The sequence below is a fragment of the Suillus subalutaceus genome (genome assembly GCF_016647625.1).
Source record: "Suillus subalutaceus strain FC151 chromosome Unknown DFJ58scaffold_67, whole genome shotgun sequence".
Taxonomy (NCBI): Eukaryota; Fungi; Basidiomycota; class Agaricomycetes; order Boletales; family Suillaceae; genus Suillus; species Suillus subalutaceus.
The window spans coordinates 208,559-234,825 of NW_024540316.1; the positions used below are offsets into that span (position 1 = coordinate 208,559).

The 26,267-nt window shown below is 48.5% G+C and overlaps 8 protein-coding genes across 8 annotated transcripts; 5 read left to right on the plus strand and 3 right to left on the minus strand.

Annotated features, from left to right (window-relative positions):
- Window positions 1-1,250: 1,250 nt before the first annotated feature.
- Window positions 1,251-4,938, plus strand: DFJ58DRAFT_729076 (uncharacterized protein; the record flags this gene model as incomplete). The annotated part of the gene is made up of 7 exons (XM_041385696.1): window positions 1,251-1,419; window positions 2,843-2,928; window positions 2,983-3,117; window positions 3,168-3,302; window positions 3,417-3,570; window positions 3,622-3,662; window positions 4,564-4,938. The coding sequence occupies 7 exons, from the start codon at window positions 1,251-1,253 to the stop codon at window positions 4,936-4,938; spliced, it is 1,095 nt and encodes a 364-aa protein (XP_041242949.1).
- A 308-nt stretch (window positions 4,939-5,246) lies between these two features.
- DFJ58DRAFT_842284 (uncharacterized protein) lies at window positions 5,247-5,832 on the plus strand (the record flags this gene model as incomplete). Its single annotated transcript, XM_041392813.1, has 2 exons — window positions 5,247-5,630; window positions 5,719-5,832. 2 exons carry the CDS (start codon window positions 5,247-5,249, stop codon window positions 5,830-5,832), a joined length of 498 nt encoding a protein of 165 aa, XP_041242950.1.
- Window positions 5,833-6,364: 532 nt separating this feature from the next.
- Window positions 6,365-8,779, plus strand: DFJ58DRAFT_792972 (uncharacterized protein). Its single transcript, XM_041390382.1, is given in 9 exon segments — window positions 6,365-6,423; window positions 6,435-6,647; window positions 6,768-6,885; window positions 6,983-7,026; window positions 7,076-7,174; window positions 7,209-7,453; window positions 7,495-7,620; window positions 7,681-8,356; window positions 8,419-8,779. 8 exon segments carry the CDS (start codon window positions 6,567-6,569, stop codon window positions 8,674-8,676), a joined length of 1,647 nt encoding a protein of 548 aa, XP_041242951.1. The 5' UTR covers window positions 6,365-6,423; window positions 6,435-6,566; the 3' UTR covers window positions 8,677-8,779.
- A 1,164-nt stretch (window positions 8,780-9,943) lies between these two features.
- On the plus strand, window positions 9,944-10,355 carry DFJ58DRAFT_635850 (uncharacterized protein; the record flags this gene model as incomplete). The annotated part of the gene is made up of 2 exons (XM_041381280.1): window positions 9,944-10,048; window positions 10,098-10,355. Coding segments are annotated over 2 exons (363 nt in total), but the record flags the coding sequence as incomplete, so codon positions are not given.
- A 1,939-nt stretch (window positions 10,356-12,294) lies between these two features.
- Window positions 12,295-14,998, minus strand: DFJ58DRAFT_428164 (glycoside hydrolase family 5 protein). The gene is made up of 12 exons (XM_041380360.1): window positions 14,694-14,998; window positions 14,513-14,640; window positions 14,204-14,458; window positions 13,991-14,153; window positions 13,820-13,936; window positions 13,536-13,768; window positions 13,267-13,486; window positions 13,111-13,217; window positions 12,953-13,051; window positions 12,861-12,901; window positions 12,695-12,810; window positions 12,295-12,641 (listed from the first exon to the last, which is right to left on the minus strand). The coding sequence occupies exons 1-12, from the start codon at window positions 14,828-14,830 to the stop codon at window positions 12,575-12,577; spliced, it is 1,683 nt and encodes a 560-aa protein (XP_041242953.1). The 5' UTR covers window positions 14,831-14,998; the 3' UTR covers window positions 12,295-12,574.
- Window positions 14,999-17,661: 2,663 nt separating this feature from the next.
- On the plus strand, window positions 17,662-18,801 carry DFJ58DRAFT_914596 (uncharacterized protein). The gene is made up of 3 exons (XM_041395396.1): window positions 17,662-17,876; window positions 17,944-18,099; window positions 18,165-18,801. Exons 1-3 carry the CDS (start codon window positions 17,789-17,791, stop codon window positions 18,506-18,508), a joined length of 588 nt encoding a protein of 195 aa, XP_041242954.1. The 5' UTR covers window positions 17,662-17,788; the 3' UTR covers window positions 18,509-18,801.
- A 1,679-nt stretch (window positions 18,802-20,480) lies between these two features.
- On the minus strand, window positions 20,481-21,848 carry DFJ58DRAFT_428341 (uncharacterized protein). Its single transcript, XM_041380362.1, has one exon. It carries the CDS (start codon window positions 21,614-21,616, stop codon window positions 20,648-20,650), a length of 969 nt encoding a protein of 322 aa, XP_041242955.1. The 5' UTR covers window positions 21,617-21,848; the 3' UTR covers window positions 20,481-20,647.
- A 1,944-nt stretch (window positions 21,849-23,792) lies between these two features.
- DFJ58DRAFT_428345 (uncharacterized protein) lies at window positions 23,793-25,980 on the minus strand. Its single transcript, XM_041380363.1, has 12 exons — window positions 25,705-25,980; window positions 25,468-25,655; window positions 25,358-25,415; window positions 25,274-25,303; window positions 25,160-25,224; window positions 24,697-25,103; window positions 24,588-24,640; window positions 24,498-24,539; window positions 24,408-24,448; window positions 24,046-24,355; window positions 23,907-23,996; window positions 23,793-23,857 (listed from the first exon to the last, which is right to left on the minus strand). The coding sequence occupies exons 1-12, from the start codon at window positions 25,843-25,845 to the stop codon at window positions 23,816-23,818; spliced, it is 1,467 nt and encodes a 488-aa protein (XP_041242956.1). The 5' UTR covers window positions 25,846-25,980; the 3' UTR covers window positions 23,793-23,815.
- Between the last annotated feature and the right edge of the window lie 287 nt (window positions 25,981-26,267).

Genomic DNA, 26,267 nt, shown 5'->3' on the forward strand with positions numbered 1-26,267 from the left:
CCTAACAAGGGTACTGTAGTGGTGACACCAGCAAGCTCATCATCTGCACCTAGTACTTCATCCTCATCATTGCTACCCGCGACCTCTTCTTCATCCTATGATCAGCCTACCACTAATCCCTCCTCTACACAGTTTAGGTATACCCACCTGCTAGAAGATATGGAAGCCGACAAAAAGGTAATCAACCAGATGCTAGACTCCAGCATCAGCATACCCATGCGGGAGTTGATCACATTATCTATCAACGTCCACAAGGTACTCAAGGAGATGACTACCACCAAGTGTGTTACTGTCGGGTCGGTATCAGTGAACGAGCTGAGCGGCCAACCTGAAATGCACGATTTCCTGAGGAAGTACGACGGTTGTTTGCAAAGGAGTGACGATGGTCGCATTGTCGCTGAACATTTTGAGTCACTGCAATGTATCAGAGCGGTTACAAGTCATGGCCAGGTTCTTTCCTGTGTCCTTGATCAGGGCGCTGAGTGCATCGTAATGCCGCGATCTGTTTGGCGGTCACTTGGCGGCATTCCATTGAGATCTGACCATAAGCTGGTCATGGAATCAGTCAATATCTCTACTGACAAGACACTTGGCATCATAGAGAATCTTCCGCTAGACTTTGGCGTGGGAGAAATACTGTTCCAGGTCCAAGTTGTTCTGACTGCTAACTTCGAGATCTTGCTAGGTTGCCTGTTCTTCACGCTTACCAGCTGTCGCACTGAGGATTTGCCCAATGGGGAACAAGACACCACTCTGACCGACCCGAACTCAGGGAAGGTAATCCGCATTCCTACCAATCGCTGGGTAAAGAGATGTCCCGAATGCAAAAAAGGATTGCACCCACCTCCTAGCGATCGCAAGAAGGGTTTTTGATGATTGATGATCTGCTTATACCACAAGGAGACAAATGGACTCATACACACCCACCCCTCTCTCTTATTTCACATCCTAATACATGACTTCCTGGTTCTAACTATCGTCTCGTGCCATCCACGCATCACCTGCTCTTATGGAACAAACATGACTCGTTTCCCGCGGCACTATTCACAGCACAATATACCCATCTTGTCTCTACCCGCTCAGTTATTGACCGCACGTCCGTCGACGCATTTAACAGTGTATATTCCTTCGACAAGACCCGACACGCGCTGGTCTACAAGCCAGTCACAAAGAAAGTTTGCACGGTACAAACTTCTATGCCCCCCGAATATAGAATAACGCGACAGTTACCCGACGACCCTTTGGCCAGCATGCCTACACTGCCTACCCACCCACCTGATTTCGTCCCAGGCGTCCACTTCACTCAAGAAAGAGTGGACTTAGACCCCGCTAATTGGTTGTGGCCCGACAAGTTGAAGCTTAGACACTGGCTCGTTCATGTTCATGAATTAGCATTCGCATGGGATGCGACCGAGCGCAGTGTGAAAGAGTAATAGCGACTAGGTTGGTTAGAAACTAGCACTACTTATCCAAATAGGCGCGAGTGTAGTATTCGACCCAAGAGGACTGCTATTGAAGCAACTCCCTTCTAATATGCAAGGGTAGCAATAGCACGAAGGACTAATAACCTATAGCAACCTAAGACCTAAAACTGATGAGTAGCGCTATAGCGATCAGCGACTAGTGACAAGTGAGTTCCGATAGAGAAATGTGCGTATAAGTGAGAGGCGCTATGCAAGCTGTTTTATGTGATAGCACTACGCGATGTCCGACTAGCGACAGTGAGAAGAAATCAAAGGGAGTGAATGTGAGGAGTAAGGTAAGACAGTGCAAGTGAAATGCCCGATAGCGACTAGATTATAGCTCGACTACCGATAGCAATCCCGACGTTGCGAAAGTCAAACTTATGAGGGAAACTTTAGCGACATGCACTTAAAGCAAGTCAAGCGACACGCGATCAAAGAGATTTGGCAAGAGTGGAATTGATTGCACCAAAACTAGGATATAGCGACTAAAGTGACTCCGACACCAGCAACGGTCCGGGGAAGGGAAGTACTGTACTGTATGTGTGACGGGTCATTTTATCATACTGCGTAAGAGTTTGGAATTGCGTAGGCGAGTATAGTAGCGACACTGGCAAGGGCACGATGTAGCAACAGGTAATAAAACATGCAGTGCTGCGGAACACGAGGATACATGTAATAAGACCTCCAACTGATGAGTAGTGACATTTAAGGAAAAATAATGCACCAGCGGAGGTAGGTGGACATAGGCAGGACATGGGAGGACGGAATACCTAGGCATCAGACCGGGCAGCGCGCTATGGGAGAAAAGTGGTTGCAAAGCGGATAGCTTGGGAGCTGAATAGCGCTGGTGACTAGCGCCTTACTCTTTTCCTCTGGACAAGGCAAAATATGCCTATGACACTCATACGCGCCTAGCGCTGGTATGATTGTCACATCTGCGGGAGACTCGAATCCCGACTGTCCCCAGTTGGTCTCATGTCGTGACTTGGACTTAGCAACAATTCGTCCATCGATAAGGGCACGTGATCGATGGCGACCCGATATGGAAGTGATGATAGGGTAGTGGCAATTTGATAGAAGCGGTGGACACAATCGATGAGCTGGAACAGTGGGTGGAAGTGTAAACACGCGGTGGTCGCGATCGGTGGACTAGAACAATGCAAGGAATAATGGGCACACGGTGGTTGCGAAGAGTGGGTCGGGGTCAATGGAAGTGTGGGCTGAATCACTATTCCCTATGAAAACCCTCCGACCTTTCCTTCACCCGCTCCTTCATCTCATACTTCCAAACATGTCTTTGTTCACCTTTTCAGAAGTCATCAACCCTAATGTCGACAAGTTACAATGCGCCTTCACTGATCTGTGACCCAAATTAGCGCATCTGGTCGATGCTATCCTCGAGGACCGCCCTGAGCTGATCCAGCAAAAGGAAGAGTGGGTTCGTGACTGGACCAAACTGGTGGTAATTTCCCTTTTTCGACTTAGCTCTTTTCTTGCTTTCTGATTTTCCTTATAGCAGGAACTCAGTGACAACACGCTGAACTGCAAGACATACAATATGAACCTCCCGCTCTCGTCGGATGAGGTTGCCCTGGATCGCAAGGCAGAGGAAGCTAACAAACTTTATGCCGGGCAAATTCATGCCTACAAGGTTGAGGTTCAGCGACTTGTGGATGAGCAGGGGCGCTCAAGTGGGAGAAGAGCAAGGAGCGGCAGATGGAGTTGGCGAAGGAGAAAGGGAAGGAGAAGGAGAAGGCGCAAGAGACGGATGAAGCTATGGATGAGGCAGATGGCAACGCTGATGCAGAGGGAGAGTCGGATGAAGAGGAGGCGGATGTTCGTCCCCGCTGGTCGCTAAATGTGCTGCGACTGTCGGGGTCATGACAGGTAGGAGGAAGGCATCGGTAAGTGGAACTTCTCTATCTTATCCTTTTTCTAATCTGGCTATAGAAGGCTCCTCGCGCTGTCGCACCTGTGGTGCACCCTGTACCTTGCGCACGGTGCATAAAGGCAAAGAAACCTTGTGTCGGTAAGCCCGGCAACTCTTGCGAACTCTGCAAGGACGCTCGCAAGAAATGTGAGTACTCTACTCATAGGCGTGGAGGTAAGTGGTTCCAACTTGTAAGGGTCGCAACTTTACTGATATTTGTCGCAGTTGCCAAGAAGAGGGCTGCTGCACGCGCTGTTGCGGCAAAGGTGGCAGTGTAGAGACTCGTGTTTCTGCAGGCACATATGGGCACATTTTGCACCTTTTCACAACTCATGACAATTGGCCTTCAATGCACGACTTGCACCATCAGCTATATTCGACTTCTATCATGTCTCTAGTCGTTTTACACATAATGTGCAGCTTTCCCGCGAAACGCGCCATAGGCGCGATACATTCCCGCACAATGCGCAGTATTCCCGCACGCGCGCCTTGCGCGCTTTCTCGCACTTAAGCACCCTGCATTGCCTATCATCCAGGAATGTCCCTCTATGTCCATCCACCTCATTTGTACGTCATATCCCTTGCCTCATGGTTTGTAACAAGCATTGCAGCGCTATTACATGTCATTACATATTCATAGCGCTTATTGCTCCTATCCCTTCCGCTTCCGATGTGATTTCCATAGTATAAAGTTTGCTGACTTACTACTCCATCATTATTACTCCCCTTTGCTGTACTTCCCTCGCTATTGGGTTTTACTCTAAAGTAGTAGTCACCACTTGGGCGCACTTTGTGTTTCCAATGGTTATCGTTATCCGCCTATACTAGACTATTATCCGCGCTCGTTATAACACTCGGTCTGCATTTGCACTCGCTTTGCACATCCGTTTCCTTATCCGGTATTCTCCCACACAACGCGCGCCTTAGCACTCACCTTCTCACGCTCGCGCTTACCTTAGTGCGCTCTCTCGCACTTCGCACTCACTTCGCTTTTCCTCTCACGCTTTTGCGCATCCATCACACTACAAGGGTCTTTCATTCATCTGGTTCTGTGTTCAGTAGCAGTCCCCTTTAGGGTCGAACATTCTTGCATTCTGCGAGTATAGCAGCTAGGCAGAGCCAAGACTCACTTATACTGGTTGAGCATTTTTAGATATTTCATATCAGCCCAGCCAGGTTGAGATCGCCTCAGCGGTAAAGGCGCCCTCTGCTCCTGCTCCAAGTTCCTCTGTGGGGTGGGGTGTCCTTATCCGCCATCCTAGGGAAACTCCGGAAGATGCAACTACCGCAAATTCTGAAGGTGAGGAGGAGGAAGAAGAGGAGTCGGTAGAAGACTCGCGCAAGCGAAAGTCGCCCGATAGTCGGGAGGTAGAGTTCGACCTCCTGGCGGACGCTGATGGCGATGAGGAAGACCTCTACCTGGAAGGTAAAGTGCGGGCGCTATACGCCAAGATGTTGACTATGCAAGGGATGCTTATGGAGATGATGATGGAAGTGGATTCCTTGGCGGTACGCTGCAAGAAGAGGAGGAGGATCCAGTAGATAGTGCTCCTGCGGATCGCATGTTTGGACATTTGTTAGCACGCTAGATGTACAATGTAGCCTGGAAATAGATAGCGCTGGAATAGAATTGTCGGGTCGCATGAATATCCTGAGTGATCGCGTGTCCTGGTCCAGGTAATCTTGAGTCCTATGTCCCATGTCCAAATCCAATGTTCCGAGCCACCCTGAAGAGGATATCCCATGTGCACCCAAACGAATTCGACAAGCAAGCGAGGACCTTGACTCACCACATCCTCAAAAGGCCAACACTTGACGCCATGCTTCAGTTTATGACAACGACAACGACAATGACAAGGTTGCACCACTACCAACTCACCCTCGACAGGGTGGACAACAGCGCCCACTACCTAAGAAGTCCCTGCCCCAGCGCCATCATGGGATATTTTTGTCAGACGACGAAGAAGACGAACTGGTACCAGCTTGAAACCCAACCCACCACTCAGAATCCGATGCTCATGAACGGTGCTGGTCCAATCCCCATGTCCCATTGCCACCAAAGTTCAAACCTCGGTATTCCACTGAGGCTGCTGGCCACAATGCAGCTGTCAAGCGAGCAACACCATCCTGTGAGTGCCTCTGTTCACCATGAAGATGAGGACCAGCCTCCATGTCCAAAGCCAAAACCCAAGCCAAAACCTCGTCATACTACTTGCGATGAGCATGAGGATTCGGTAGGTGAGCTCATGGCTGAGTAGTCGTGTATGATTGGGGTATGTCACTATGATCATTCTCTTTTTACTCTGTTGATGTCATGATTAGGAGTCCCGGCTGGCGACCACACCAGTACCTCCACGCACCTCATCCCCACTGTCAGATCTGACTGACAATGACAACAACTTCACCCCTCCACCCCTTGCTCAGCCCTCAAAGTGAAAAGGAAAAAAGAAAGCTACTATGGCTCCGGACACCCCACGAAGAACTTCTGGTCGACGCAAGAACGGTTACTAGGACTACAAACTTTCTCGCAGCTTCATTCCTCATTCTTCATTTCGCCGCTTGTTGACCACTGCCATCGACTCGATCACACTCTGGACTTTATTGATATGGACTCGGACTTTATACACATGATGTATCTTGATACTGTACACTAATGCATTGCTTCTTGAGGCCCTGCAAAGTACACACAACTTGCATGATCTCATAAGGCTTTCTAATGTACACAAGTCTCGAGTGATCTAGCAAGGCCTCGTATACCCTTGCAAGCTTCGACAGCCTTAGCAGCCTCGCAAGGTCAACCTATCTAGCATACCCTCCAAAAGCCATCCTAGACGCGCTCTCAGAAGGCCATCCAAGACGGGGCTATTTCCTCGCGAGGCATCACAGGCCTTCCAATGTTCGCAAGGTCGTGTATGGTCTTGTTAGGCCTTCTGAGGCCTCGTCAGGTCTGGGCACTTTTGCTGATGGCCTGGGAAAGTCTTTGTGCGACTTCCCAAAACGTCTTGGTCGAGACTCTAAGACCATTGTCCGATCATCATGATGGTTCTGGAACCACAAAAACAGCCTCAGTGAGCGTATAACATAGTTACCACACAAAATCCTTTGGGCCGCACTCAAGCCCTCCATTTTCACCTCGCACTAACGGAGCAATAGTTGCAAGGAATCTCCTCATGAATGTTTTTAATCCTCGCATCCTTGATGCCAGCATCCGCGATGTGACGGGTTGTTTATCCGACACTCAGAGGGCTGATGTTCTGCTCCACGCCTTGCAGCATTTGCCGTCCGAAGGGTACGCATCCTGCCATTACTTACTTTACTTATATAAAATCTAGATTTGATGTGCATCACAAAGGTCCTGAATTGTCATGGAGAACGCTATTCAGTCGTTTCTCCAAGTCTCGGGCGTTCCACCACCAGATGTTGCAAGGGCCCTCCTGTTACGTGCCAAAACCCGTTTAGCAGCTGGGTACCGAACTTCTGCCCAACAAGGTGAAATTCATACATGTCCATAGTTTCCGTGTACTGTGCTGACATTATTATCTTTCAGATTTGCTGTCCGTTCTATCTTCAGATCCCACAAATTAAGACGTTAAAGCCATAATACAATCTGGACATCTACGACAAGAAATGGTAAGTTAAGCAACTCTTTTATGATGACCCTTTAGCAAATACTGTCAAGCTTACTAGGGAACACGATGGTCCGCCTCGTTTTTCTGCAGAAGTCCGGAGAGAAATTGCTCTCTATCTTCCCAAACGTGATCTGAAGTCTCTTTTATCGGTCCCGCATGCACTCTCCTCGCATCGCAAGTCAGCTTATTTTCCGCGAGATCGATCTACATTTTACGGCGTCGCCGGAACCATCCAGAGCCGATGACAGATACAGGGGTGTCCATGGCAGCCGCGATGAGCAGGAGCTCGACGCCTGGCACTACCAGCGAAGTGCGGATATTTTTACTCGCATTCTCGTAGATCCTGTCTTTGCCTCGCAGGTCAGAAGCTTAAGCATATATGCTGTTGTTTCAGACACGTCACACACATTGGCGTTTCAGACTGGTTTGTGCTCATTCTTCAATGCTACTATGTCTCAATCCCTCTTAGGAATGTTAATCAACTCTTGCCTAAGCTCTGCAACCTTCGCAGTGCGCATTGTTCAGGCAACACGGACTTGATCAATCGTGTGCTTGAAACAATGTGTGCCTATCGTCTTTATAGCCTGTCCATTAAGTGCGTCATTTCGTGCTTCCTTTCCCCAAAAAATAGTCCGCATGTTCACGCTCCGCACAGTCTCGTTAATCGTTCAGGGGATATCGACATCCCACCATTCAAGCACATCACACATTTCTCCATCACAGCCGAGGGAGGCAACAGTACATCTACCCACGACTTTATATCACAGAGTCACGACAGCCTGCGCTCGCTGGTCATCAAGAACGCAAACTGGACGTTCCCAACGGATGTCATCTCTATCCGTCACTTGACGATCATCGAGTTCGAAGGTTGTTTTTCTGCAGATAGCCAGGTCTTCTCAGAGATCTTGTCCACCGGCCACCAGCTGGAGTCACTGACATTGTCGGGTGTTTTGGAATGCACTCCATCAGCGATGTTCCGCCTGTATAGGTCCTCGCTTCCGTTTCTGACGCACTTTGCTCTCAAGATTGTCAGTCTGCATCGGCATGTCACGGACAGGGACCTCGTGCCTGCTATTTCGGAATTCTTGAGAGATCGCAAACATCTTCATTCCTTCCACCTCATCGTGCCTAGCACAGACCATCGTCGCATTGGTTTTGATGCGTCTGCTTGGGGTGTACTACCTTCTCTAATAAACCTCCGCAGCCTTTGTATCACTTATCCTAGAGATCTTTCTCCTTCGTTAGCAGGGTGGCTTATTCCGCGGAGTGTTCGTGCGCTCACCATGGAGATTATGGTACCGCCTGCAGAGGACCTTCTTCTTTTCATAAACGTGAGTTGGAGTTGCCCGTCATTGCTAAGAAGAACCAGCAGCATTAATGTGTTTCATTATAGCAATTACATCCCGGAGTCCCTCCTCTTCTCACGTTTGTTGGTATGTCAAACTTTCCAATACGTTCCGTCATCAACGTGATCGACCACGGCTTTTCCAACGTGCGGCTTGTGCGCATCGACGAGTGTGTTTGCAGTATCATCCGCTCAGATGATGGGTCGATAGAGATCAAGCAATGGCCATATCGAAGGATCAAATACCACACGGCGGCGTGGTTGGAGTCCCTCAGGTGCGAAGATGCAATAAGGCATCTGGTATGATAAATACGAGGAGACTTTTAAAAACAAAGACATTGAATGTACTTTTACAATGGTTACACCCGCTTGATGTTCTGCTTATTGGATGACTTTCTGTAGGCGCAAAATCGTGTAGAATAAATCGCTTTAGAAGGAATGTCAATGTGCCCGACAGTGGCTGGAAACCCCACGCTGTGGACGAACTCTCCAACAACCATCAGGCGATGACAAGACAAGTTCGCAAAATTACGACCCATCCTCGAAACGCATGGACAGACCACAATGCTTTCAGTGGTAGGCAGGCACTATCTATTTGTGCCAGCTGTCAGTAAAGCGTCACCCAACTACCACAGCAGATTACGTGCTTATCACCCTTCGCAAGGACATGATGTTCTAATTCAAGTCGCTGCTGTGTCTCCACTGAATGGCGCCAATCCAATAAGGCTGCCTTGCGACTTCGATGAGCATGCTGTGTCATTAAGATATGCTGGTACATTGCTGTCAATTCTAATTCAAGGCGTCAAATGCAGGGTATGCAGTGCTTATTCCATGCTGTTTTCGTACCACGGTTTCTATTTTTAGCAGTGACTCCACACCACAGATCGTCCTGATCACCGCGTGGTTGGTGGCGACAAAACTCAGCAGGCGTCAAGAGAATGACCATGTTCACCGGAGCGCCATCGTCACATTTCATGCACTGTGGTCGACCCTGGTCGACTGTGGAGCGTCTATAGTAGCCTCGTTGTAGACAACGAGGCTACTGCATTTGAAGGTGTAAGCCGCAACATTGGGCTACTTCAAAAAGACCACACGTTGACACGATTGCAGCAATTTCCGTCATCATTCAATGGACACCGATGGTTTCGTTCCTGGCAGAAGGGCCCGTAAGGCCTTTTATTTTTCGTAGGGCTTACCTGCTTCCACGATGTCGCTATAGCTGATCAGGATGCAGAGAACCAAACGACATGCGTTATCCTCAAGCAGATGGCACATTTCGACCGTAAGTGTGTGCATTCCACGTACCTGTGGCACATCTGAAATTGAACTTAGAGCTCGGAGCCTATCATCTCAGTCCTTTGCTGCACAGCATGCAACGTTTACCCCGCCAAGTGCTCAGTCTACACTCGATAGTGAAGCAACTGGACCTTCTTATTTCTCCAGCGATAAATTACCCGAGCCGTAAGTAACTTGACCGGTGGCCTCCAGTGTGCGTGCTGAAAACTTACTTAGACTGTTGCGGCAAGTCCTCGACACTCTTCGAAATTCCAACATTGTGGAAAAGGGAGCAAATGATGAGCGATCGCGATTCTGGACGGTATACCAAAAGGTCGCATCGCAACACGACAATGAATTTTTGGAGCACTATGATGGTGATATGGATATCGTCCTGATTTTTGTAAGCCGTAAGCTCGTGCGTTAATAACAGGGTGATGACTAGTCTTTAGTCTGGCCTATTTTCCGCAGTGAATACAGCATTCATCGCCACTATGGGGCCTAGCGGTGCTACTACCACAGATGCTTTATTGACGCAAATCATCGTGCTGATGGTAATGAATAGCAATGGAACCCCGATCACAGATAATTATCCGCTTCCGGTCCCACCTGCATATTCCAACGGGCAAGTATGGTTCCAGACTCTGGCTTACGCCAGCCTTTCATTCAGCCTTCTTGCCGCATTCGGTGCCGTTTTGGGCAAGCAGTGGCTTCGCTTCTACAAGCTTAAACGGTTTGGGCGCGGATCCCTCGAGGAGCGGGGTAAGACCAGACAACAAAAGTTTGACAGCCTCAAGGCATGGCATTTTGATGCTGTACTGCAAACGTTTCCGGTCCTTTTGGAAATTTCATTATTGCTATTCGGCATTTCTCTCTCCTCGTACGTGTGGACGCAACAGCGGACCATGACATCCGTTATCATTGCGACCACGGTGTTTGGTTTCCTGTTCCACTGGTGCACCCTCCTTGCATCCCTTTTATCCCCAGATTGTCCCTTCCAAACGCCCGCTACCTTAATACTTCGCATGGCTGGTGCATTCATGTGGGCAGTAAGCATGGTTATTAAACAGAACGACAAAGACATGTACACACTGGGCGCAAGTTTTCGCTCTTTCCTCCGCGGCATTACAACGTCCATCTCGAGGCTCGTACAACGACTACTCAGTCCCAAGCCTTCCAGTGACCCTGGGACGGAATCTGCCATATGTTGGGTACTCGCGACATCCACAGATCCAGACGACATTGCGAGCGCAGCCTCACTCATTCCCACCATTACATGGTCGCCGAACTCAGACATTACGTCTCACTGTCAGCGACTTCGAGACACATTTTCAGCCTGCTTCGACGCTGAAGGGAGACTCCAGCCCTCAGGAGGAGATAGAGTAGTCGCCTGTGGGCGAGCTTTAAACCATTTGTGTTTGGCTGTTCTGCCAATTGGAGATGATTCCAATACCCGAACTGCTTCCCAGCAGTTGAAAATTTGGCATCAGTGGCGCAGCGTCATTCTTCCACGAAGCTTTGACACGTGTAAGGCCTTTGCCTGCCAACTGTCAACGTTATCTGGCCGGGAGAGGGAGAGGTGTCGGGCAGACGCACGCACTGCATTACGCATGATGATTGCTGCTGCGGGGGACGGATTCATCTGTCCAGACCACGAATCAATTATTTGGCGTGGCCAATTCACGTGGACCGGCGATCATCGTACGGCAGCTAGTTTCGATTGGCTGGTCGACTACCTCGTGTCTTGCTCCCAGGATCACACGGCAATGGGAGATGCTTTATTAGTGCTGAGCGCTATGAAGGGACTTGGCACCCGTGCTCGAGAATCTGTCTACCTACACGCACTCATATCTGCCATGGATTCATCCAGCCCTCGTCGCCTTCGCTATGCAGCTTTACGGGCTGTTTCGGACTCTCGGTTGGCTCTCGCCGACATTGATGCCATACAGGGCGAGAACACACGCCAGATACTCCTCACAAAATTTTCCCCTGCTCTTCTGACGGCCATTTGTCCTACTCCTACTCGTGCTGCTGCACGTCGCGAAGATGACGAACCCGATGTCAACTTCAACTATTGGAGAGATGATGCTTACCTACGGCTCATCACGGCTCTTACTTCCAACACGGAGTGGTGTAAACGCCTAGTCACTGATCGACATATCGGATACTGCATTTCTATCCTATATAACCTCGACGAAAACTCGCCCGCCCCCTTCCATCTCGCTGCAATATTTGGGCGAGTTCGTTCTTCAAGTCCAGACGCAGCTGGAGCTGCGTTTGAGGCAGTTACAGCCGACCAGTTTTCCTCCCTTGTCAAGTCGGCCTGGCAGGCTGCATTGGACTTGAAGCTTTACGGTGAAGCCGAATGTATCACCGCTTTCCCGGCTATTGTCGAATGTGCGGAACAGACAGATATTTCAGCGGCCGACCTTAAGGAGATTCGCAAGAATGTTGGTCTAGTGATGGAGAAGCTGAAAAGGCGAAACAAGTGTCCGGAAATCACGTCTAGTATCCAAGACTATTATACCAGATTGACCAGGACTTAACTTACATTTTCTATAAATCCGGGCTGGTGCTAACTTACTTACTGCAGTCCCTCGATAGATATCAACTTATAATTATCACGCGCCCAAACTATGATCATGACTCTCATTTGGTGATTCACCTGTTATATTACAACACTTAACTTATTACTTTCCCTTAATCGACGTACATAGTATGTGCTACCAACACAGCATCTAAACTCGTCCGAACTCAAGAAGGTATGGAATCCGCCTCGACCCTAAGGACGCACGTATCAAATGCGGGAAACAACTAGTTGTACGACCCTCAAGAATCACGATATAAAAAACAGGCAGTGCCTTTGGAGAAAAGCAACCGATACACACGGAAAAACAGAAGTCTATGTAGTACACAAGAATAATAGTCCTCATGAATCTGCAGCCATCGCCTGCGCGCCCTGCTGCAAAATTTGTTGAATTGCTGTGTTGTTAGCACTATCAGGTTCAGTGAGCTAAGGTATCAATTGATGTCACAACGGAGTACCCACATAGAGTAACCATCGTTAGGCGATTCACCCGTTGTTTGCGCTGGTGTTGGGGACTCGGAGTTAGTTGTGTCTAACTGGATAGCAGTGCTTGACTGGGAGACGCCGGTCGAGCCCCACTACAACGAGCGTCAATCAAATATATCACATGGAAGGGAAGTGTATTGACCTGGTATTGCATGATGCCTGCCAATCCAGCGCTGTTGCCCACTGCAATAGAGTTCAGCATGATTGGACATTGTCACTTCTGTATTTACGCACTCTGCAAAAACGAGCTGTAACCCTGTTCTTGTTGTGCGTCATTGGCAAAATCTGATGTCGTAGTGGCGTCCATGACTGCTGCGGTGACACCCATGACCGCTACGGGGATAAGAAAATGAGTACATGGTTGTCGACCGTTGAACTACGACAATATTTACCTGTACTGGATGCGTAAGGAGCATAAGTCATGTTGAACGGGACGTAGGCATTCAAATTGGACTGGGTGACTAGACCGAATGCGTTGAGCACAACAGGCTTCCCAACGCTGAAAGGAATGTAAGTTAGTCGTTGAGTAAGCAAGATTTTCAACTCACGCGGCGCCAGACTGAGCTGATTGCTGAATCCACGCAAGACTCGAGCTGATCTTGTTTTGGACGGGGTCAAGGTTTGGGTCATTCGGAGCGTACGTGTTCTGGTCGGGATATACTTGGAAGGCACCGAAGCCTATGTCGGGGATGTTAAGGATGTCCTGGCTGTCGACACCAGATGAACCATCCGTTGTGGGGCCGATCGAGCTGGAAACTTCTCGTGTTGCTGAAAAATAATAAGAAACATCGCAATTTGATAGCATTGACCAAAGCACCTGTAGATACCCAGCGACCCCTTATCATTATCCCATCTTCCTTCAAGGTTCCTGCACGCTTAGCGGCTGCCCTGTTTTGGCGTCTCGACTCAGCACGCTGCCTTATGATCTGCTCTTTTGTCAAAGGGGCGACGCTTCTGCGCTTCCTGCCAGGCGCGGGAGAGGGCGTAGGCGAAGCTGTTGGTGTGATTGGGTACAACTTCGGACAATCTGTGCATTGGAATCCAGATGTTCTACGGAAATTGAGAACCATAACCCTAAAACGACAACGTATGATTACTTACCCAGCGGAGACGACGTGGTTGGGATCGAGGGACGCGATGAACGCAGCCATCAAAGCGTGCCACTTTGTGATGGTTTGTGTGGTACATGTTGGACTAGTGGGAATGGTCGAGTTGCATCTGGCACATGATAAGGGACATGTTCCAAGGCAGTAGATACACAGGGTGAATTACCTAGCGTCATTCGCAAGCTCCCAACTGAACACAGCAGGGCTGTTGATGTAGCGTAATACGATCTGCTTGGTGAAATTCTGGAAGGCGGTCAAGATATTGTTGTTCGTGTAGAATTCGTCGTGGTCCTGAAGTCCGAATTGGCGGACATATAGATCCATACCGCCTGTAAAAACGTTGATTTTCCAAGGTCTGATTGAACACCAAGTGGCTTACCATAGTCGTTTGAAAGAGTGTTACGCGGAATAGTGACAGATGCAAGCACATCAGGTGATGCAGTGCCGGTTAATGTTGTGTTAGGTACTGGATTCCAGTTATTCGTTAGTGACAGGATAACATATAGCCCTTGTTGTTCTGCCATTTGCATCACTGTATCGAGTTTTTGCAGTCCATTTGGTCCGTCGTTAATTGTAGTAGTGCCGTTCTGTACCAACTGAAACCACGTTCCAGTATCCGGAATGATTTCCACGTCTGTCAATCAAGACACTAAAATCGCGAACCTCGGTAAACAGACGATGAACGAACCATTAAATGCCCAAATCCTGACGACCTTGATACCGGTATCAGATATGTTCTTCAGCACATTCCAGATGTCGTCGTTCGATTCCAACGTCGGCAGCCAGTACAAGTTGGTCCCGACGAATCTAAGTAAGCTATAGTGCGAAGTGTTTGTACACCATATGCTGATAAAAGGAATCACTCTTACCTTCCGTTGACAGAAAACCCATCTTTACTAGAGCTAACGAATGAGCTGTTACCTCTCTTGGAGATCGTCCTTGAGGTAGCTGCAGCCAGACACGACCAGATGGAATTTAAAAGCCAAAAATATGAAAAGAGGCGCATGGCAACCGCTGCTCAGGGAGAATGGAGGTAGCAGGAAGCTAGTGCTTACCCGGGCGTTTGTTCAAGTTTATAACGCTATATACAAGGTGGGTCGCGCATGGTACGGCATGGCATGCGTGTTACGACTTGAAGCATACAAATGACTCGGAAGAGTCTGTTCGCTTCCGCTCAGGCGTCAATCAGATTCTTTCAGCACGACACACGCATCGACAAATCCTTCAATGGAAGGAAGGCTATGTCAAACGTTCTGCTGCACTGAGCGACGGATGTGTATAATACAGGTTCCTGCGCTGGGGGAAATAGTGAGCGCAACGATGCGACGTGGTACTGCGACATACACAAAAGACGCGGGCGTCTTCCAGCTGGGTGGTGCGCGCTAGCCCATCATAATTTTGCCGTAATGACAATTGAAGATGAATCAGAACGTAGAACGTGATTACACAGTAATACGTGGTGATCCGATGTACCGTCGCGAACATCATTCATGTGCTTCGTGCAACAGCTGGATATCAATTGACTTCGAATTCTTGTTTGTCGTACTCCAAGATGGGGTATAATTGTGTGCCGAAGTATGTCAGAGAGGGAACAGTTTACATAAATCATCTGAAATTTACGTTACAATTAGCCAATGTGCATCGACAGCCTAGGAAAGCACTTGCGCAGACTCGGAACTATTCAATGTCTCAAAGCCACAGGCCTCGTCAGGGTCTTCGATATTTTGAGTCGTGCACACATAGTGTAGCCTTGGGTGTTGTAGAGGCGCTTTCTAGCTTGCCCTTCGACTGTAAGATATCGATGCTTGTGTTAAACGCCAAACTTTATGGCGTAGTGAGTATTCAAAAGATGTTTTTGTGAAGAATTCTCACATTGGCAGCTCACGACCGAGTCCGAACACTCGATTGTGGTTCTCTTTGAACGTTTCACTTTCGGGAGCCTTAGGCCCGACGCTTCGTGATGGCGTTATTTTATTGTTAATCATCCAATCCCGGATCCGGCATCGATTTCCCTGGGGCGCGCATAAAAATTCACCCTTACATTTTCCCACAGACCATGGTATCCATGTATATCCTGCTTATCACTTGGACGTCCACCTTGCCTCTTGGCCATTGATGCATGTAGGAAAGGATCAAGTCGAGTTCTGGTCTTGGTTGAAAACGCGTGCGCATGTTCAGCTATGCAAACCACGAAGGAGCACTTTGGAAGTGAATGGCGATGCACAAGGAACTGGAGCATGAGATCTTGAGATAGCATGGGAGAATTTGTAGAGGAGGCTTATCAGGATTACGCGGGTGGAGTGATAAACCGAGTGTAGAGAGTCAGAACCAGCGGAAACTCAGACGCCAGTCACAAAATTGTAAGCAGAAAGCAGCTGCAGGACGCAATGAATGGCACTAAGATTTACGCCTGGGTGGCAGCTATGTGCGTGGCAAAGCGGTGCTGCAGGAACTTTCGGCTATCGGCTGGGCACGAAGTTTGATCAAGGTCATGCGACACTTCAAGGAACAAAGTGAGTGCTCCGACCTGCACACAGGACCAACGCTTCATTGCGAGGTCATCGGGCCGCGAATCCGTTAACGGCTCGAGATAGTACCATCCTATATATTCCATGTAACTTCATGCCCGGTCCTGCGCACGGCCTGCGCGCTGGCATGCTCTGTCTGCAACAAACTGCTAGTGTATGGCGAATTTCGAATGTTCCGACACTCACAGCGTGAAAGTCAATATTGATGGCGATGTACAAGGAGCACGAGATAGTATGGGAGAATTTATAGAGGTAAGTTCACAATGCACCCAGAGGCTTTCAAACAATTGCCATGCGTGAATTTGGATGAATCGCGGTGAGCCACTCCCACTCGTTCCAATCAGAAGGATCAGGTAGAGACCGAGACGAACTTTTGACTGCAGAGGCAGGCTGCAAAGCTTGTTTAGCGCTGGAATGGAAGAAAAGGTGAACGCAACTGGATATCATTGGATACAGCAAGTACAAAGGAGTTTTTCTTCACTGTCTCAACCTATGTAGAAGGTTGTGAAGAGACAGCTGCCATAGTTTGCCTTTTGTTCTGTAGTCCATAGTAGCCTCCTAGCAATCACGATGCTTTCGTTCTGGAATCTGTATGATATTTCATGATCGGAAATGATGCCCAACGGCTGCATCCTATCCCATGTCTCCAAAATCACCCAAACTCACCCGCAAAGTGCAGAAAGTCAAAACATCACCTTACCCTATGTAGTCAGATTATCGTGCACCGCTCGCAGTGCTGTGTCCCTGAGAATAATGTTTGAAACGAAGGATTCGAAGGTGGTGGCAGAGATGAAGAAAGATCTCCGAGGACCACGGAGCTGGATGTCCGAAGGAGGTGGAGTAGGGGGTTGGGTAAAGAGAGGGCTTGCTGGGTGGGTGCAGGTGCTATATAGAGTGTGTTGTTGGTGCGGGCTAGAAGTAAGCCAGTGTACATTGGCCGCGGCGCTGCCAGGTGCTGCCAGGACAACAGTACTACGTAGTATATAAGCAGGCAGCTGTGGAGCTCGGATATCTATCAACCCGGGTAGTACCTGTCCGGCCGGAATTAACGATTAACAGATGGGCCCTCGCTACATGGGAGTAAATGAATTCTCAGCGCCAGTCATTCTAGAACTCAACGTTCTCCTACATGCCTAGGGATCACCGTAGTGCTGAGTGTGTCACAGGTGCCGTATTGTCACTGCAATAAACTCGTATGAAAAGTTTGTCTGAGGTCTAAGTTGTTATAGTAAAGTCAAACGTTAATTATAATCATTGGATGATAGAAAATTGCAAATAGTGACAAACTTTGATCAACAATGTACCTGGGGTTCACTAACACGAGGCCAACAGGTGCATACGAATGCCCTTTCTGTGCTCCTTACTCCGCACTCTTACCGCACTCCTTTTAGAAGACACAGGACCTCGCCCAGTTCGTCCACGCCGCGCTCAGAACAATGCTTCTCTCGGGGTGCCTTCGCTCTTGGCATTGCATTGCATTCATTTTAATGCTTTTGCTCTCATCACTTATCTCTGTTGATGCCTGTAAGTGTGCTCTGGGCCTTACTCGTTGCCCCAATAGGTACTGACCGAAGATCGGGATGGGCGTCAGATTTTGTAGTCAATCAGCCCGGATCATCCACGTCTTGGAAGAATGGCTCCCCTTATCCGGTTTCGTGGTCGTTGGGCTTGCAGGATGGCTTTGATACCTTCGATGTCGAGTTAACGCGACTTAGTCGGGTTGGAATTTTTTTTGTCGCAAAAGAACGTAAGCCTTAGTAATTTCTCTTACATAGGACAACTCTAATTGTCACCAACCTCTAATTTAAACAGTGCCTGTCACTATGAGTACCCTCAATGTTGTCCTCGAAGACGTACCAGCAGGCGATGACTACTTCCTGATTTGCATCAACTCCACAGCTGGCATCACCTACGCTGTTTCCTCCCGTTTCTCGGTTGTGGACGCCAATGCCACAGGGAGCAACCCAAGTCCCGCCTCAGCACCAACAGTGACCGTTAGCGGCGTACCAAATGCTCTCACACAATTCGCGCAAACATTCGGGCCTTCTACGAACGGTGTTGCACGCCCGGGATGGGCCGGTATCAGGAACCAGGTCACAGCCATTAGTGTGTCTGTGGGAGCTGCACTGATCGGGGGCGTTATGCTGCTCTACTGATTTCTTTTAACTTTATTACAGACTATCTTTTGACTTCATTACAGACTACTCCATTTCATCCCTGGTTTCGTGGGTGGCAAATATTTATTTAAAATTACTGTACGCAATTGACGGACGTCCCACATAAATACGAGATATGCGCTTCGCACTGCCTTACATAGTGGGTCTCGTAGCGATTGACTTTAGGATTCTCTATGTAGTTTTGATACCTGGTATCGTGCAACACAAATGTATATCTACGTTGCTCAAAATGATTTGTATGTCGCGGGGATGACCAGCGACAGCACGTTATATCAAAATATATCAAGATGTTCATTGTGGCCAACTCGAGTCATCATACACGCTGGTACATAGACTGATAGCTGTTTTACGGTCATTCACGGAAAAAGTGAGACATAAGAATCATACAGTGGATTTCTAGGTACAGAGTAAAGTCAACTATTGGCAAGGATAATATCCACTTTAACGCACCTCGACCCGGTCCGAAGGATCAGGGACCGGATTACGACGCCAATCAAGATACCACCTCGGTTCCCCTTCCAAACTGGTGAACTTGAGGGCAAACGCTTTCTCGTTCTCAAGCACTGCTCTCCCTGGAGCGTCAAAGTTGCAGTAGAAAGACATGACTATAATGGGTTTGCCATCCCTACGGCCATACACAGGTGTCAGTCGAGTCGACTCCCCAAAGATCTTGCCGATGACGCCGATGATGAAATTGCGGTTCCAAGCATGGTTGATCCCCTCGCTGCGAGTGCGATCTTGGGAGAGATCAGGGTAGAGAGGGCTCTGTTCTTTTACGAAGGCTTCGAGCTTCCCGAAGTCAATGGGATAACCGAACCAGAACAAAAGCGGTCTAGGTTTCTGTGAATGGGGACTCGGAGGATAAGACACCTCCGAGCGCGTGTCAGGCAAGTCTGAGCCATGCAGCTGGCGCGTGTCCTAATGAGGATCAAATTGTACTTGGTGAGGATACAAGTAAGAGATTGACATACCATGCGCTGTGCGATAACTCTAGGTGTGAGCTCCAAAGAGATGGTTGACGTGGCCATAGAATTTGTCAATCTAATGTAGTTCCTCCCCGCATTAAATACAAGGTGGCAGATAAGCTTTTGACAGTGGGGGACAACTGCGTCATAACAAGGGGCGGTTGTTCGACACTGGACCCGTTCACCCCTTTGCGTCGAGCATTTTAGGACAATAAATAGGCCTGGGCCGCCTGGAGCGAGGTTCGTCACCCTCTAGGTCCACTGAGTTGCCGGATGTGACATATTGGAAATTCACATCTCACACCTTCAACATGACGATTTATGAAACAGTACAAAGAATCACTGCACAGTAACATTTATAACCTGAGGATTGAGATCTGAAGCTTTAAAGCCTGAGGTGATAACGACGAACAGACTCATGAAAAAGCACCGATAAAGTGGCCATTTTGGTCCTTGGAGTTGGCCGAAAAGGGAACCAGCAGCTAAGCCTCGATATGGATGCCCAAGATGACGGGCGAGGCATCTACTTAGTGGTATGCGGTAGAATCGAGGCGTCGGAAAGTTCAGAAAATGGTGAAATGAATCAGACACGATTGCTATACGCAGATTCAGTTGATAATCAAAGACATGGAACCTGATTCGCTATATGTTGCCCGTCAGAATACCTTGACTTCATTGGTTGTTAAAAGAGGCGCCAGGATATCGTGGTCGTTCGAGGTAGTTATTGATCGGAGTCTCGAAGAATTTAAATGCGTGGCCTACTGTTCGCTAGGCAACTTGAGGATCTGTGAGACACCTACGATCGCGACGAGAAGGTAGGACTTCCGAAGTCTGCACAAGTTGGAAAGTCCAGACACTCAGAGTAACCAGATACAAGTCAAATCAATTCGCAAACACGCCAACCTGATACGACAACCTTTCAAACAGAAGTTTGTGAATCATATGCATATGTTTGTTGAAGGTTTCGGATTGCGTAATTGACAAGTTGACTCTGATCGGAGGGATTGGCCTAGGCCTAGGCCTTGGACGGTCCGAGCGCAAATTTGGACAGCGCCCCCAAGCCCACGAAACGTCACTTTCAAGTGGGCAACTCCCCAGTCCCAGGCCGTGTCAAAGTAAAGACGTTCCATTTTTGGCCAAGCGGAAACAAGGTCTAGAACTTCGCGGCATCGGCGATAGAGACATGCATCGAACTGAGATTGAGATTGATGAGCCTTGTGAAGGCCCGGATATTTCGGAAAGCGGAAGCAGCCAGTTCGAAAAGGGCGTATTTGCTAGGGTCAGTGGGGCGATCCACCCCAACATCCAACGATTCTAAAACGTTAGGATTGAAGTGCTCTGCGAGGGATGAAAGTAGTTGGTCGAGATAAAACACGCCTAAAGCTGTGTCAATGTTCAAATGCGCACTCTTCGCGGAAATTTGCAAGGGAGCCAAAAAAGCGAGAAGCAGCTCGGTACTTGCAGCAGTTATGCTGAACGTCGATGTCGGGTCCAGGTCCAGGCTGTGACCTTCCGGCACGAGTATACTTAGCTCCCTCAGCTTCTTCAAGGACGCAAGATGCTGCAATGCCTGCGCATCCACTGTCTCTCTCTCTAAGATCTCCAAATCATCCCAGGAGGTGACGAAACCAGGAAACATGGCGCATGCACTAGCGGTCGGCATCGAACAACGAAATTCTTTGATCTTGGGGCAAGCCTTGCCCAGGCCTGCAACGAGATCGACCATTGCTGATGGCCAAAGCTCCGAATGAATGGCTAGTCGAGTGAGAGTTGTGGAAATGCAGCGCTGCAGGCAAGGCAGAAGCACATCACGCTTGTCATACCAGTACAGCCCACAGAGTAGAGGAAATGGCAGGGGCGACGAAGCAGAAGTGCTCAGAAGAGTAAGCGCAGCACTATCGTGCAGCCTATGACCTCTCATCATGCTGTAGGATTCGACATCATATTTTTCGAAAGTGAGCGAGCGCACGCAACGCGCATACATTTGGAAGGTAGCCCGATCATCATCGGTCAAGGGTTTGAGAAGCCTCGAGCGTCCTGAGGCAGGCACAGGAAAAGCACGTCCGGCGTTGGTATGTGCGCCCATAGGACATCCAGTGCCGGTCCTCGCAAAGCTTGACATATCACCGCCAGGTGGTACAGAGTGGTATATGATGGCCGTACGACGCTATTCGTGACCTGTGTCACTTCCTCAAAAATCATTCTCGAAATCTGCAGGCAGGCGTGCATTGCGGGCGCTAATCCCGGCTAGACATTGGTGATTATTAATTAGTCTTCCAGTGGAGCAGCGTGTCCGGTATCTCACTGGGCTCCGTCAAGAATTATGTTGAGATAATGAGCGTCAGGATTCCAGCAAGGTTTTGAGGCTGACTTCACTCGTGGTCGTTCGGGGTACTTGATGATCGAGAGTCTCGGAGAGCCTGAACGCGCAGCCTACTGTTGACTAGGCAACTTGAGGATCTTTGAAACGCCTACGATCACGAGAAGCTAAGACACAAAGCTCAAGTCAATTCACGAACGCGCCAGGTACGACGACTCGGACCTTTATATCATAAGTAGAATCATAGAGGCTAGAAGCCTTGGCAATGCATTCTTGTGAATTATATGTTGAAGGGAATCAAATGATCCAGATTGCGTGATTGATTGAGATTGACTGTGATCGAAGAGATAATCTGACCTGACTGCCTGTGCTTTGGATTCTGGAGAGATAAGCTAAATTTATGAACGCCGAGCCCCACAACGTACCCGAGATGTAAGCGTTTAGACAAGTTACATGATGATGTGCATGATGAACAGCTTTCAGCCACATTCGAGCTATTGGAAGGAGCATTCCGGCTGTAGCCGTAATAGAAGTGCAGAAGCGAACGACCTGTTCTGGACGGCTAAAACATAAGGCTGTGTGAGACGGCATGAGATGCACAATACGCGCACCAGAATAAGCTACGGAAAATTCGATCGCAACCGTTTTTCAACACCGAGAACCTTGAGCAACATGTCACAGGTCAGTCCAAGCACCGCACACCCCTTCGAGAGTTTAAACTCGCTGCTAGCCACTGGCAGTTTGACACGATCGACTTGAAGTACTGAGTAATAGGTATGGTGTACTATGATGATAGGATGATATTACGGTTATGTTGAAATCACTAGCACTAGCTGTCAAACAAACAATGATCACGTGATAGTCTACAACTCTTTCCTTCAAACTTCAAAGGTTAGGACAGCGCTACGGCTGGAGGTCTCCGTGCGAGCGCCCTATAATCCTGGAACCGATCATTCCCATCCTACAAGAGGGCACAATGTCGAGAAGAGTAGCAGACGACTTTGCAGCAATATCTCAGTACGTGTTTACTATGCAGTACGGTATCACATACTCATCAATCTCAAAGTTGTGGATCTAGCTTCCATACGTCGTCATTGCCCCCCCAATACCCCACATACTGCTAAGGGTTTATCACAAAGAAGATGAAGACTATATTGCAGGTTCTCAGCATCAAGATTGAATCTCCCTAGGCGGCCCAAACTCAATGCCACTCATCCTCTATTCGGTGGGCTTCCTGGATCTCATGACCTCTGTCCTGACGCATGAGTCAGTACCCTAGTCTTGTCCCCATCCAGTGACAACGGTGCATGCAAATCTGTTCGGACGGATCTCTTATCACAAAATATCTACAGTCGTGGTCATAGTCCATAGGTTTCGGTATTTCTACTGTAGGTTGTGGTGAGCTCTGCTCCACTTTCTAAATTCTACCGGGTCGATCTTGTTTTTCTCATCAGAAAAGTGATTGACAGTGACCATGCTCTGGTCTGGGCTATAATATAGAAGGAACGAGCGTCTTTCTGGTCTGACTAGGAGAGACTATGTAGATCCGGACTGGTCTGGACTCAACGCACATTGGTTCGATGTTTCTGATCAATCTTCTTCTGCAGTCTCATTATGTAACTCTGGGACCGTCACGGCAACATCGGACTCAGACGTGAGCGAAAGTTTCGATTGGTTTGGGATCAGGTGAGAAATAGAATCAATATGTCAGGGATCACCAGTTGTGGAGATGGCTTCGTTTTTCTGGCTGCTGCCCTCCCAGCTCATACGTACATACATAACCTGTGTGCGAGTGAGCATCAAGACTCCAGGATACGGAGATTTCGAGTCCAATTTCTGATAGTAGCTAATGAATTTTTTTTTTGTACACAAATGAACAGCACCATAGCTCCGCAAACCCTGATCTTTCAATTCGATGATATTTGCCATTGGTGTTACATGCCTCCAGCCGGGTAATACTAGTACATGTTGGTATCTGCGAGAACAACTTGGTCTTTAAATTCACGATTCTCTCATAAGACACTTCTGAACGACGGTCTCGACCTTGTCAAAGGGGTCACTACAAACTTTGATACGAGTGAAGCGAAATTACCTGAGCCAAGCTGATCGGCTGCGCCACTACAGCAGCTGATTGTTCTACCCCAGGGGTCTGGTACTTTTCGAGAATACGATTGCCTTCAACCTGGATGGCGTTATGAGAATTTAAAACACAAGATTCGTCGACATTTTACCTCCTGAATATTGTTCTTTGCCTCGTCGAGATTCTCAGCATTAAACCATATGTCGGCATTCTGATCTCCTTGCGTACGCTGTTCGTACATATTATCGACAACGAGAGTGTTGTGTTGGATGCCTGCCGCCACGAAGTTCTTGTGTAGCCTCTGAGAAATTTCGCTCGCGCTCATTTTCTGATCGGTCGCCATGCTGCGAACTTCAGCCTGATACTCGGCAACGTAAATCTCGCTGTTGACTGCTTCTAAAGCGGAACCAGCGATGAGAGTGGGCAGCACGCTGACATCGCCGAGGTTGAGCACTTTCCCTCTACAAAAATAGTTAACCTATGAATATACGATCGAGGCTGTGGTGATTTTACCCGGTTTTCTTAACCAATCCTTGATAGAAATCACGCGCTCTCTGCGTAATCAATAACACATCTGACGCGGCACAAAGACAATGATCTCACCTTGTAATACTGGCTCAGGGTAGGTTCGCACGCAATCACGTACTGTATTGACATTAAACCCTAGCACGATATGTGAAATGTTCGACATACCAGAGTGATACCAGCTCTTCCCATCCTCGTCGCAACACGGAGCGGGTCAATTTCTAATTTGGAATTAGTCGCTGATCCATCACGACTGAAGAATAAAAGTATGATTTACGAAGTGGACACCCTTTGGGAAAGGCGTCTCCATCCTCTCCAATTCCATGCGGGGGTGAATCGGTAATCAGCACCACGACCTTTGTCGCTTCGTCCTTCCAGTCAGCCTTGTAGGCAGCGGACAAAGCATCACTTTGAGATTCAGGTCCATCACCACCGCCCGTCGCTGTTAAGCCGCCTAAATTCGCTGCGACACTTCCAAAATCGGTCGTGAAAGGGTATTCCTGGATGATGAAGCTCAGATCTTGAGGAGGATGATCGCGGAATGCAATAAGGCCAAATCTGAGATCTCCCGGAGCGAAGTTTCCCCCAGATAGAAGTGTATTGCAAATCTGGGTGATCCCGTTACGCGCAGTGTCAATATACTGCTGTTGACTCCCTGTAGCGTCTTGGAGGAACATGATGTCACTGAGTCGAATTTATATCAGCGCCATGCAGTTTTCGCGCAACGAAATGATTCTCACAGGGGCGCAGAAGGCTTGACATTTGGGACTAACTCAAAAACGAAGCATTGTTTGGGACCATCGTACTTTAGGTGATGATTATGTAGGAGTACGGAATGAATAGAGAGGACGTACGACATGAGCATGGTCATAGTAAAAGTGGACCTATGAAGGGAAAAGGCATGAGAAAATGACAGGAAGGTAGACTCGGACACAAACGGCATCTGATCCTGGGTCGCAGGAGTCGAAGCAGTTCGACTCGCCGCTTAGCTTTATCCTGTGACACATGTGAGGTACAACTCTTAGCAACATCATGTTAGGACACGAACTTTGAGAAGGTTTGGCCATCACTGGTTCGTTCCAATATAGACCAGTTCAAGGAGGGAACATTCTGAGGATAAGGGTATCCATAACCCCAATAGGTGTCTGCAGTCTTCTTGTAGGTTATACCATACCCATCCTCGACACTGACCATCGTCCAGACGTTGCTTTGCCCCGACAATTGGGTAAGGGTCCACTGCACGAATTGAGCATATAGTAAAACAAGATGTGATTAGTTAACGTACCTTTTGCTTGTTGCTAGTCGGAGAAGGTGAAGCAAGCTTCAACCCTGGATTATAACCAGGGGCGCTTTCGATGACAAGATCCTGGTTGAGAACTTTGATGCGATACACCCCATTGGAAGTAGGTTTGGTTTGGTAGGTCATTGTATAAGGTGCAGTAGACAGAATCCAACAAGGAATATGAACAAGCTCAGCGCTCAACTGTTGAGTAAGTCTCGGGCACCTTTAAATGCCATCGACACTCTGAAGCTGTGTTAGCTAAGTGTGTCGCCATGAGCTCGGCATTTCCAAGGTTCCGAAAACAGTTGAGAATTGGGTTTACCGTATACGTATCATAGACGCGGGCATTGCGGCCTCGAGGGTGGAAGTCCAACAGAAAAGGTGAGAGTTAGAGAGATGATGAGGCCCTTTAAAGCTATGACTCCGATATAGAATGGACCACTTCCCAGCTGATGTGCCCCAGGTCCGGCGTTAAGATGTGACTGAAACTCCCGGACCCTAGATCTTGTAAGATGAGTGGAGTAAGGTGAGTAAAATCCCCAAAGCCCCCAAAAACTTGAAGGTAC

Excerpts from the sequence above, each read along its gene's own strand:
- DFJ58DRAFT_428341 (XM_041380362.1), bottom strand. The coding sequence starts at position 21,616 with ATGTCAAGCTTTGCGAGGACCGGCACTGGATGTCCTATGGGCGCACAT.
- DFJ58DRAFT_914596 (XM_041395396.1), top strand. The coding sequence starts at position 17,789 with ATGCTTCTCTCGGGGTGCCTTCGCTCTTGGCATTGCATTGCATTCATT. Across the intron at positions 17,877-17,943 it reads ACTTATCTCTGTTGATGCCT|ATTTTGTAGTCAATCAGCCC; the intron begins GTAAGTGTGCTC and ends GATGGGCGTCAG. Across the intron at positions 18,100-18,164 it reads TTTTTTTGTCGCAAAAGAAC|TGCCTGTCACTATGAGTACC; the intron begins GTAAGCCTTAGT and ends TAATTTAAACAG.
- DFJ58DRAFT_792972 (XM_041390382.1), top strand. The coding sequence starts at position 6,567 with ATGAATGTTTTTAATCCTCGCATCCTTGATGCCAGCATCCGCGATGTG. Across the intron at positions 6,648-6,767 it reads CCGACACTCAGAGGGCTGAT|AACGCTATTCAGTCGTTTCT; the intron begins GTTCTGCTCCAC and ends ATTGTCATGGAG. Across the intron at positions 8,357-8,418 it reads ACCTTCTTCTTTTCATAAAC|CAATTACATCCCGGAGTCCC; the intron begins GTGAGTTGGAGT and ends GTTTCATTATAG.
- DFJ58DRAFT_428164 (XM_041380360.1), bottom strand. The coding sequence starts at position 14,830 with ATGCGCCTCTTTTCATATTTTTGGCTTTTAAATTCCATCTGGTCGTGT. Across the intron at positions 13,937-13,990 it reads GAGCTTGCGAATGACGCTAG|ATGCAACTCGACCATTCCCA; the intron begins GTAATTCACCCT and ends ATCATGTGCCAG. Across the intron at positions 12,811-12,860 it reads CAGGCATCATGCAATACCAG|TGGGGCTCGACCGGCGTCTC; the intron begins GTCAATACACTT and ends CGCTCGTTGTAG.
- DFJ58DRAFT_428345 (XM_041380363.1), bottom strand. The coding sequence starts at position 25,845 with ATGACCTACCAAACCAAACCTACTTCCAATGGGGTGTATCGCATCAAA. Across the intron at positions 25,304-25,357 it reads GCGACCCAGGATCAGATGCC|GTCCACTTTTACTATGACCA; the intron begins GTTTGTGTCCGA and ends TTCCCTTCATAG. Across the intron at positions 25,104-25,159 it reads GTCAAGCCTTCTGCGCCCCT|TGACATCATGTTCCTCCAAG; the intron begins GTGAGAATCATT and ends AATTCGACTCAG.